The sequence below is a fragment of the Haemaphysalis longicornis genome, unplaced genomic scaffold, assembly GCF_048455015.1.
Source record: "Haemaphysalis longicornis isolate Haplotype H1 unplaced genomic scaffold, Haemaphysalis longicornis Haplotype H1 scaffold_734, whole genome shotgun sequence".
NCBI classification, from domain to species: Eukaryota; Metazoa; Arthropoda; class Arachnida; order Ixodida; family Ixodidae; genus Haemaphysalis; species Haemaphysalis longicornis.
Window position 1 is genome coordinate 10,996 of NW_027526430.1, and position 11,976 is coordinate 22,971.

General features: G+C 47.0%; 1 protein-coding gene across 1 annotated transcript; it reads right to left on the minus strand.

The window, feature by feature from the left end:
* Nucleotides 1–8,007: 8,007 nt before the first annotated feature.
* On the minus strand, nucleotides 8,008–9,093 carry LOC144148038 (beta-1,4-mannosyl-glycoprotein 4-beta-N-acetylglucosaminyltransferase-like). The gene has a single exon (XM_077679639.1). It carries the CDS (start codon nucleotides 9,091–9,093, stop codon nucleotides 8,008–8,010), a length of 1,086 nt encoding a protein of 361 aa, XP_077535765.1.
* Nucleotides 9,094–11,976: the final 2,883 nt, after the last annotated feature.

The following is an 11,976-nucleotide window of genomic DNA, read 5'->3' on the forward strand; positions in this document are numbered from 1 at the left end:
ACTTTGTAAATGAGAGCAAAAAAGAGCGATAGTCCTCCAGTTGCGAGTGGCCTTGGTGCTATATTCATTTTCACGGCGAGCCTCCTCACGCCTTCCCTTGTGGTGTTTTAGAGCCATTGCTACTATTTCTCTGGCCCACTTTGTGTTGCACACAGAAGCAGCCATTCCACTGAGAGGAGGGTGAATCACCTTTGCAAGCCTCACCCATCCAGACGTGAAGTCACCTGTACTCATTCTCTAAGACGTACGCTGTGCTGTCAATGCTGTAAGCACTGTACAACACAGGATAATGTCTATGCTAGTTCAATCAACACAGTGAAGCGCTTGAGGTAACTGGATGATGCTTTCGAGTCTGCCAGCATATACGGTCGCAGTTCAAGATCTCTATACAGTAGTTGCAAGAGCGCAGCCTGAATGTTTGTAACCACTTTGCCGACCACACTTTCCCTTCGCCTTATGTGGATCCTTGCCAAGTAACTGTCATCAGGTCCTGTTGCCTTCTGTAGCTCAAAAATCTCTGCCCTCTAAATGTCCCGCTACATCTGCTCCCTGCCTTGTACTGTTTCCAGCAGGAGGAAGATTCTCCCACACAAAGGCAGTCTAGACCGGCCGACCTATGGCTGGGGAGGGTGCTGATCCTTCACTGTGGCACCAAGGCCATTCTTGGCGGTGTGTGCAGTGAAGGTAGTCTATTGATTGTTGGCCTGTGTGAGGGACTGCTGATAGCACTGCATATACTCCACCGTTCCCGCTATCATTACTGTTCACTGCCCTTTCCTTTACCGCCATTTCTACCCTTTTGCTCACTTTCTTCTCAATCCCTTTTAGGTCTCCCTGTTTTTACACTAAAAGGCAACTTGTGAAGGAAGAAAAAAATGGGTAGGAGGAGTAGAAAAAACTTAGAAGCCAAATAGTGTTCAACAGAAGTCGTTATGCGACAACGGCAGGGGTTTTCAATTATCAGTCCTGGACTCTCTGCGTACTCCCCAAGAGGCAATCTGACATTTCTTGTTCGCATGTATTCCTGTGGTGTGGAGAACCTTGCGACTACCCTTGGACAACAGGTAAAATGTCACTGTAAAGACCCAGTATATGGCTCAGGAATTAAGTCAACTTAATGCATATAGATGAGACTGAATATTTGTCACTTGAAAAATCTTCATATTCTTCACATTTGGCTCCATGTTAGCTCCTTCTGCACTGGCAGGTTCCAGTGTACCATTTTCGATCAAGTAGCTTGCTGAAAGATACCGAACACTTTCCAATATCAACTTCAGATTAGTTATAGTGCAGGGGGCAGTTTGTAATGCATGCAAAAGCCAGAATGTTTTCATGGCTAAAGCTATGGCTACGTGATAAATCCAGCATGTGTAACATCAGTTGTTAGGCCAGCGGCCGTCCTTATGTTTCTTCTCCTCTCTTCGTTTCGTTTGCACCGATTCCATCCAAAAAACACTGTCTAAATGTATGCACAGCTTCATCTAACAACTAGGCCATAAACTGCTGTTCAGGCTAACAGCAGCCACCCGGAGTTAACATCTGTGGAAGAGAAGGTGAGGAGCATGATCCACAAAAAAAATTTGAAAACGACATGAGGCTGTTAAAAAAATCTTATTGTGCTCAACTTCTTGCAGAAAAACGTTAGTAGTGCGTGAAAGCGGATTTCAGAGATTAGTTTATCTTCGGCGTTTCCTTCAGTAAAGTTTTACTAAGGCTGCTCTCATTTCACAAGCTGACATCGCAAGTATGGCGAGTTTAGCAACAGCACTGCCTCGACATTGAAATTGTATAATGTAAGGTGTTTCAACTGTGATGATTCCTGCACTCAATAAAATGCAACAATCATGCGCTTAACAATCGCATATCACTCCACATTACTACCCCTCCTTTTGCATAATAACACTAAAAACTACTGCATTCTAATTGTACTTGACATGAATGAAAACAACCTCTGGGCACCTTTCACTGGCACCGATGTCACCTATTTCCCTTCTCATTACAAAATTATGAACAAGGTAATGGTCCTTTTATAACAGCCTGAAAGGAAATTTTGTGTTTAATTTTTCCTTTGTGCTGAGTGAAGAGTGGGTGCTACTAAGCCACCTATGTCGAAAACAGCCCTGGGGAGGTATTCTCGAGTTTTGTCCCTTTTGCATCCCTTTCAAAAGTGTCCCTTTTGGCGAGCCCTGATTGACTAAAAGCCAACAACCAGAAGTGACGTAACGCAAGCGCGGCAAACCTACTGCCAACCTTCTTCCATGCTGCCGATGTCCACCTCTTAACCGGAAGTTACGTCACGATGAAAGGGACGCAAAGGGACGTTTTCAAAAGGGACAGTTACGAGAATACCGCCTCTATTCTCATCTTACTTGCCCCTGTGAAAAATAAAGGCGATTTAAGGTCACAGGGTAAGCCCTATACTACCCATGCATTTTTGGCCATTTCGAGGTACACTTTTATCGGCATCTACTAAAGGCATCTACATAATGCGTACATGATTTTCTTTCAAATTTGGGGCTGTTTTAACTGTACCAGAATTACTAAAATCACACTAAAATTACAATGTTTACGAATTTCTTTCCGCCAGTATCTAAATTTTGGCTTACTTTACATATTAAAAATTTTGTAACAAGAAAACCAGTGGGTGCATATTTTCAATTCTGGCACAGTAGATGTCACAACATGTAGATGACAGGAAAAAAGTATCGGCCGGTTCTCCTGGAAGATATAGGAAATAATGGTACCTACGTGAAAAACAGTTTTGAGATAATTGAGTTAAAAAATAAGAAATGAGGCGAAAAACCACTTTTTGTGGCTTTTGCCACAAACACCACTCAAGTCATTTATTTAGTAAGCACCAGCTTCATAATCACCGTCGAAATCATGTTTTCGCTTTTCAGCCAGTCGTCTGTCCTGCCTTGCCTATTTAGTCGGCTGTTGTGCAGCTCTGTTCACAAAGTATCTTTACGAACAGAGTCAACCTCTTTTAGCCACTTGTTGGTGCTGTTGCGCACAGGGTTCATTCCGAATTATTTCGAATGCTGGCTCTTGCAATGCTACCATCACTGAATGAAAGACCAGCACCCAATGTTGCAATCCTGAGAGGGTGAAGCCCAACAAAGACATTTTTTGGTGCGTGGCTTTGAAGCACAAATGTGGTAAAAACATGATGCACAGTATCTTTGGATTGCCTTGGATGAAACATCAGCTATGCAATGGCTTCCAAGCAACTTCTTAATACGGCTCATTCCAAACTAAGTGTTTTGATCTGGAGCTGGGAGGTTCTTGATGGAAAAAATGACAATAAACACGGAGCACATTCTAAAATCGGACATGGTCACTTTCTACTTGCTCACAGAAAAACTGTTTTTTAGCCAGAAATACAACCTTGGAAAATGTGCATAAGAAGGTGTACTTCCCTAATAGCAAAGACAAAAAAAGTCACTTTTTTAAGAAATTTGGCTTACCCTTTGCCCTAAAGGACTACTGACATTAAATTTCCAATTTGAGCAACTGTACAAATAGCTTATTGTGTGTATGTAATCTTTCAGAAGTTGGAATTTTACTCTTTCATAAAACAATTTCAATCTTTGCGCATATTCAAAATGCGAAAGACACTTTAAGATATGCGACATCTGATGTACGCCATGGTCACCAAGAGAGAGATAAAGGGGGCTCTGCAATGTGAACTGGTGAGGTCAGCCCTGCTAGTGACAAGGCTTGCTACGCCACATGGGCTTGCAATGCCAGACTACAATGAGTGGTGAATGCTGGACATTAGGGGTACAGCAGGGAGAAGACAAACAAGAAACGTTAAAAACGAGAAACAAGGAAATACTGCTAGCAGAGTCCAGTGCGTAGAAAGTACATTTTAAAGGAAATCATTAATGTAAACTGAATCAAAATACAAAGTAAATACAAAGTAAACGGTGCAAAAAAGGGAAGAACACCAACCCAAGAAAAAGAAATTGATAAACACCTCAGCATGAGAGAGTACATATCTTGAGACACTTGCACTGCCTATGGTCTAAAGAGATATGTCCAGTTCAGTCTCGTAGGAAGAAACGAACATTGTGAATAACTTCTCTTTTAATATGTGTGCTGTTTCATGCACGCATAATACAAAAGATTAATGGATACATCCTCTCTAGAAAGAACTCTCAAAGGCACACTGTGATGACTATGATATAATCTCCCTTCTCAAGAGTGAATGTACACATTGGTGGCACAGGTTGGACAAATGAAGAATTTTTGGCTAGGGGTCAACACATATCACATTATGTGACAAAGTGTACAACAGTGGCAGTGTGTTGGTTCTGCACAAGAGAAAAAAACAGCGTAGCTGGAACAACTACAAAGAAAAATGTGACACACCCAGTACTCGTGTGATGAAATGCTTTCCAGTGCCCTCTTTGGCATCATAGCAGACCTTGAGTTGTGTACAATTTTGTTGAGAAGCTTTGTATATCTAAGGCCGCATATTGCGCATGTGCTAGTGCCAGTAGGCAGTGTTCTCCAGCCTGCACCCCACCCTGCCCTGGGAAGCCGCATCTATAAGTCTGAAATGCATAACCCCTTTCCTTCTTTCCCGCCCTGTGTCCACTATATAAATAGGATCCTCCTGCCCCACTTGCCCTACACCCAACTGCCCTTCACACCCCATGAGTATGACCCCTTTACTGGGAGTGCCATCCACCATACCTGCCTAAGCTACCACATCACCTCCTGGAAAGACTGGCTGAATGCGGATCAGATAATGGACGAGAAGTCGATGCAAGAACTTCTGGCAGCCCACTGCCTTTGGGTTAGTGAGGGACTCTGGGAGATTTGCGGACTGGCCGCCTCCTAATGAAGATTAAGAGACAGCCAGCCAGCCTGGACTAGGGATGCCTAGATAGTAGTTTTTTCTCTCTCTCTAGGCATGAATACCACATTTAAAATGTTTCGACGCGCTCATAACCGCAGAGCATACAATGTGCCGCTACTCAGAAAGAATGTGGCAATGCTGCATGTTGTTGAAATGCATCAGACTCGCTTCATATAACAGCAGTTTCCATGAAAGCGAGTGCTTTAAAGTGGAGCAGTTGTAATTAAAACCAAATTTTTTGGCATGAAGTCCACTTTAAGACTGATTTTTTGTACGCAGCGTTTTGGAAGGGTCTTTGGCACCTCACCACATCTAGCATAGCTAGGACATCACCGGCGAGCTATTTGGTAAACCATAATGCTCACAATAGAAATAACGGGCAGATTAAATGACAGCAAACAGCGCTTCTTTCTTCTCCTTTTCCATGAGTTGTTTTTATTTTGTGCTGTGAGCATTATTCTACGTACCCTCGTGTTACGTTAATAATGGTGTCAGTATGTATCTAACGAGGCAACCTTTCGAATGAACCAAACCTGCGTTTCTGCATGGCCCCTTTAAGCTTCCCGCTGATCCATGTCGCTGCCCGTGCAAGCATCGCACTTAGCCGCCGAATGCGCCGACATGAAGGGCGATAACACAGAGAACACACCCTGCACTGGACCACGTACACACCTCATTCGCGCATTTACCATGTACTACGCCGTCACCGCAATCACAAGCCGAATGTGGCAGTACGTCGAGCTCTACGCCCCGATGCACACAATCATATTCACCTCACTGTATTCGCCGCCATATCACAGCACGGCATTTGTTCGTGTGGTGATCTCTGGCACATTGTTGCATGTTATTGCTGATGGCAACGCGACTTGTAGGAGAGGAAGTGCAGAACGAACGATGGCAAATTTCGTCCTGGATTCTTCAGGAGATGGATCGGTGTCGTCGTGGTCGCCGTTTCTCGTCGTCCGACGAAGGCTTGGCACGCCGGCTTCACCCGTGAGCTGGCTCAGGACAGCACGCAACGTGAAGCTGAGCGTTAGCAGACCAACGCTGCACTTGGGTTAAGTAACCGGCCACAACAACGTAACACGCGGGTAGCATCCAAGTTGAGAGAGGAAGAAACTGGGGCGTCCATAATAACTCAAAGAAAAAGAAACTTGGCACACGGCGCTGCATTCGGGCTCGAGGCGTGCGGACAATTTTAAAAGTTATCCGCGCGAGGCGTGCGGACAGTTTTGAAAGTTATCCGCGCGAGGCGTGCGGACAGTTTTAAAAATTATCCGCGCGAGGCGTGCGGACAGTTTTAAAAATAATCCGCGCGAGGCGTGCGGATAGGCACAGCCGTTGGGGCTGCGTGTGAACAGGTAGCAGCACCTACCGGTAAAATCAGCAATCACATCCAGCAATCGAACAGCGCGAAATTTTGAAACTATCGATTTGGTTCTACCGAAGTTCTACCTAATGCCTTGCCCGTTTACTCAGGAAAACAAAGCTTATTTGCCGAGAGTGTTCCAGTGTGTTCATTCTCCAGGCTGCCTGATCACCGATTATGAACAGGCAATGCAAGGCGTCGCGTACTGGGCAAGGCGCTACGGCTGAGGCCCTTGTTTGGAACTCCGAAACGAATAAATTGGCTTACCGCATGGCATTGGAAAATAGGCACGAACGTCGCAATTATTGGTGTATCTCAGTTTTCCTTGTACGCTTCTGAAGCATTTAAAAAAGCCATCCCGGAAAGCATTTTATGAGCCTTTTAATGAACGGTTGGAAGCTGCTAAGCCGCTATTTTATGTATAGCGTGCCCCAAAAAGTCTTGACGGTCGCATGAATAGACAGACTTCTTAGACCACAACAAGAGCAATGATATGTGCGGGCTTCGTGTTACAATCCGCTATGGAGTGTACAAAGCAACTGCCTCTTAATTAGGATAATACACTGACATCTTACGTCATAAGTAGGCGCCTGTCTCGAGCTTTATATTTACCAAATTCTTTCAGCCAAGCAAGCGTGCGTCTTCATCCCAAAGAGATTGCATATCTGCGCGGGCCTTGACTGTAGCCGGTGTCTATCTAGCTGCCTTATCACCGTGCCTTTGGTAAACTTGTTTCGCTCATGCGCAGTGTATTTTTTACTTATTTTGTTTTGTGTTTTATTCACCCGTCTTGATATTAAACTTTAGTTGTTAGACCAGCGGTTCTCCTTCTGTTCATCTTCCTTTGTCTTTGCTTAAGTTCGCGCTGGTTTCATCCAAGAATATGCTGTAAAGAACCTGAAATCACCCCGGCTCACTTGGTGGGCCGCACGACTGATACAAGAATCATCATAGCCCCAGTCCTCCTATCCGATTGAGGTTCTTGGTGGACGTTATGATACATCTGGAGCCAGCTGCCGTTCAAATTAAGTAGATTATAGCTTAGAAACTTCCCCACCGCATGACGCACCGCGCAGACTCGAATTACTCGTGCAGCAGCCTGCAGCGCACACCTTACAGCCACAGGTGTTTCAGCGCTTCGCTTCGCACAAATACTTGTAGCTAGCTTCGCGTGCCTCCTGTTTAAACAGACATCCACACAGAAAACAAGCGCAATAACAAACGGGGGACGAGGTGTGGACAGGACAAGTGCAGAACCAGCGCATGTAAACACATATGGCTAGCGTGAAGAGAGGAGGAACGAAAGGAAAACATCACCACCTTCGGACCACCTTCGAAGACAAGCATCTGATTATGATTATGAGGTTTAACGTGCAGACGCTTCACAGGCAATGAAGCGCGCCGTAGGGGAGGGCTCCAGGTTATTTAATTTGACCACCTGAGGATCTTTAAAGTGCGCCGAAATCTCTAACAAACGGGCGCTTTCGCTTTTCCCCTCCATGAGAAATGCAGCCGCCGCGGCCGAGAATCGAACCCGCGTCCTTGGGCTCAGCAGCACAATGCCTTAGCCACAGAGCCACCGCGGCGGGTAAGACAAGTATATAAGCAACAAAGTAAATCAGTTTTTATCCCGCCTCTCTTCTTCCCATTTCATTGCCTGGACATCTTTCACTCTCTGCCTCATTTATTAAGCTCCACAGGCTACCACACAAGACGCTGTACACACAGTTAGAGAGGTAAAAACGGTATGTACAAGGGGAAGGTGAAACTTTTACGGGACCGCGTAAAGTATGCCTTTGAAGCGTTCTTGGTTGCTGTGAACAAATCCCGGCAGAGCGGCGGGCGCTTTCTTCCATTCCGAAGTCGCGACAACCGTCCCGTTGTAGTGACGTCCAGTCTTCATCAGGCGGGCCACATTCCCGACGTCGACGGGACGACCCTTCAACCCTGGCTCGCTAGCCATCTTGGCCATGACGCCCCCGAGGCCGAGGCACCACGAGCAGTGCCACCCAGCCGGCTCAGACTGCGTGCCCAGCGTCCACGACTCCTCCATTTGCGACGACGGGAACCGCAGACGGCTCAGCGAAGCCTCAAGCTCGTCGCGGAGGCGCCGCCAAGTGCAAGCGGTCCTTACCGTCGTCGTTCCGTCCGTGTGCGCCACCCGGAAACTGTAGACGCTGCTCGCGTAGCGGAATGACACCATCTCGGGCAGGCCGTCATGGTGGCTGAGGAAGTCAACCACCTCCGCGCTGGGTATTTCGTCGGCGCTGGTGAACAAAATCCAGGCGTCGTCCTCGATCCGCGGCAGCGATTCGGTGAAGCTGGCCATCAATTCGTCCATGAAAACTCGGTGAAGGGCCAACCGGACGGCACGAGGGTCCAAGTCGGACGGGAACTTGGGGTGGTCAGAGATTTTGCCGTAGACGAGCCTGTCCCTGAAGCGTTCAAAGCGCGATGTGTTCAGCAGTGGTTCGAGAAGAAGCTTTCGCTGCTGATTGCGAAAGTTTCGGGTGCTCTCGACGACCACGAAACGGTCCACGGCGTTGTACAGTTCTCCCAATCGGATCTCAAGCAGGTCCACTTCGTTGTGGAAGAGCAGGAGGTTGACGACCGTGCGTCGGCAGCGCCTGCGCTCGACGGCGCCCCCGCCGAAGCCTTCGCCGGCCATCACTGCTGCGGGAACGCGGTAGTTTAGTGGTAGTGTGTTTCGGCATTTAGGCTTCGCAGCAGAGTACGGCGGGTCAGGCCCGATCAGAAGCTCCATGAAGACGTGAGTCAGGAAGGCTGTCAGCAGGACGGTGACTAAAACCGCCTTGAATTCCGTGGAGTGGTAAAAGCGCCGCTGAACCCTATCCATTATCGACGGCTCGTGTTATCCCGCAATGCTGTGAAAGTCACGATACTGCCACTACCACTTCTGCTTCTACCGGTGATTATTACGATGACGATTATGATTACTATGATGATTATGGTGGTGGTGATACCCACAAAGGCGGAAGCCGTTTTTTTTTTTCTTTTTCCTTTAGGGTTCAAATTGCCAGCAGATGGGGCTGGAGTAGAACATTGGAACACGTATCGATGGCTTATCAGATGATTGCGGCCTTGTGTCTCGCTCGGAATGAAGGGATTTGAGGCAACGAAGATGACGAAAAAAACTGGCGAAGCTTGCACTAAGTCGCACAAGGCTTGAACCATAGCGAAGCTGCAGGATTTCTTTCTACGTGAGCACTGAAGGACACATACTCCGCGTTTGTACAAGTTTGAAATTGTTTGATTACATGTTCCGTCGCCGCTTTGCACTGTGCTAGTAGTAATCATCGTCATATGCATCGATATCGTGGTGTTCCTCGTGCCAAGCATTACATGCGCGGTAGCGCTTGACGACAGCTGGGGCGCAGCGGCGGTGCGTACGTGCACGACAGATGCGCGACGCTCCTGTAGTCGCGTCGTGGAGCAGGAGTTGCGTCATTATTGGCGTTGTTGGTTGCTAGGGAACGCGAGGCGCTCTTCAGAGTTTTAGCCAGCATTTTTTTTTTTTTTGCTAAAGCCACTGCGCGAGCCGGGGACGCTCGTCGGTCACCGCGAGGCACGCGCTCATGCGCGCTCGGCATTTTCTCGCTCCTCAAAATTTCCGCCAGTTTTTTTTTTTTTTTTAAAGCTACTGCGCGTTCCGGGGACGCTCGTCGGCCGCCGCGAGGCACGCGTTACGCGCCGCACATTACGGCCAGCAACAACAGCTCCGCTGTTAGAAGAAAGGAAGCAAGCTGTGCCTCACGGAGAATGGACATTTTCTGATACTTTAAATTGAGTCTGTGGTTTACGCTGCTTATCAGAGTGCATACCACGGCCGACCGTTGTAACACAAAAATGGCTATTATATGTTTAGCTCCAATAAAAATATCTTTGTAAAGAACGCGCGTCACTAAAATATGTAAGCGGAACCGATCTCTCTTGTGCTCCCATAAAAATTCCCCGCATTTCCCCGAGGGGAAGAATGTCAAAGTGCGAATGCACGAGTTGCATTTGCGCGGTTCGGTAATGTTCGCGAAAGAGAGATCACACACACACACACACAACTACAAAGAAAGAAAGATGCATTTATTCACAGACACCTATTTGTGTTGTCGTTGTACTTGATTGCTAGAGCGGATCTCAGCTTTGAAATTTCGGGTCAGTACTCCTTTAAGCGGGTGCATTAGCCCTTCTCACGCCCGATTCTTGGCCAATCCCCCACGTGGGTATGTGCCATGTCAGCGGCCAGGCAGCGCGCGCCCATCTCCCCCCGTTGCCAAGGAAGACGAGGAGATTCCTGGCCAATCCCCCACGTGGGTATGTGCCATGTCAGCCGCCAGGCAGCGCGCGCCCATCTCCCCCCGTTGCCAAGGAAGACGAGGAGCGCGCGCACCCGCAGCTGTTGCTATGCGGACGGCGGCGGACGCTTCAGGCTCGCTTAAGAAGTGCATTCGCACTTAAAAAATCTATATATAGTGCCCAGGAGGAAAATGTTCTATAAATGTTCTACAGGGGGGAAACTCGGTGCGCACATGCAGTATGGAGATATATAGGCCTGGAGTGCGAAGCCATAGGCTGAAGATAAGTTGGCATAATGCAAACACACGGGAGATTAATTTTCTAAGTAGATAATATTGTCACTGGTTCTTTAACACCGGCGAAACATAAAAAGACGTTGACGACGACGAAACTGGCGCAGTACTCCGGCGTCCGGGATGCTTGATCTGCCCTCCTGAGCGTCGTTGAAAATACTAACCGATTCTTATTATAATTTGCATTATTTTCTCTTGTTCTCTCTAAATTTATGAGTTATTACTTTCGAGATTTGTAAATCCAAATTGTTCTCCAATCCTGTAAAATTATCTTTATACAGTGCCCTGTAATAAGATAAGATTTTTTTTTCTTTTCAAACCTCTGATGTTTAGCCGGTACCCTGATTGAGTATGTGTCATGCGCTTAGGAACAACAACAACCGCAGCAGCACCAACAACATCAACAACAACTCCGGCGCCTTGCGCGTGACCAAGAACGCAACGACACTGAACAACGACGACGACAGAACATTACGCGCGATTTTGTTATCGTCGCCGTGTTAGTTTGGCATCTAAAATAATCTAGGTAACATCCTAATCTGGCCGATGCTCTGAGGCAACCAACAAACCGTGAAATAGGGAGCGCTTGTTCTTGGAACCCGTTGCTATATAGCACTTCTGAAGTCGCTGTGCGGTTCTTAACATTTGACAGCCATCCAACACTAACAGAACCGTTAGTTTTATTAGACAGGCAGGGGATAACTGCGTGAGTACTCCGTCCTTATCGCTGACTGATAAAGAAGTGGCTTTTTTAAACACGTGATGCATTTAGACGTGACAATTGCTTCTCGTTTTTAGGTTTTTAGTTTTGTGTATATAAGCAGCATCTTTTTCAATAAATTCTAGTTGGAAGTTCGGCACCGTGTTGTGAGTTACGTGTTCCTCTCGTCCCTGTTTTAGCGCCGATTAATTTTTAGCACTAACAGAACCGCAATAAAGGCGCGTCTGTGATACGCGACAAAATACTCTCGCAGACATCATTCGCATTAGAGTGCAAAAGTTCCACTCCATCAATTATCTATACATTCATTAATTACCCTGGATTGAAAGGGCTTAAGAAGCCGGTAAACTTTGCGGCATCGGCTAGTCGGGAGGTGACATCAGGCGACTGTCACCAAATTTTTGCCTCGAAATTC

Bases quoted from the DNA above. Each gene is read 5' to 3' on its own strand.
- LOC144148038 (XM_077679639.1), bottom strand. From the start codon at position 9,093: ATGGATAGGGTTCAGCGGCGCTTTTACCACTCCACGGAATTCAAGGCG.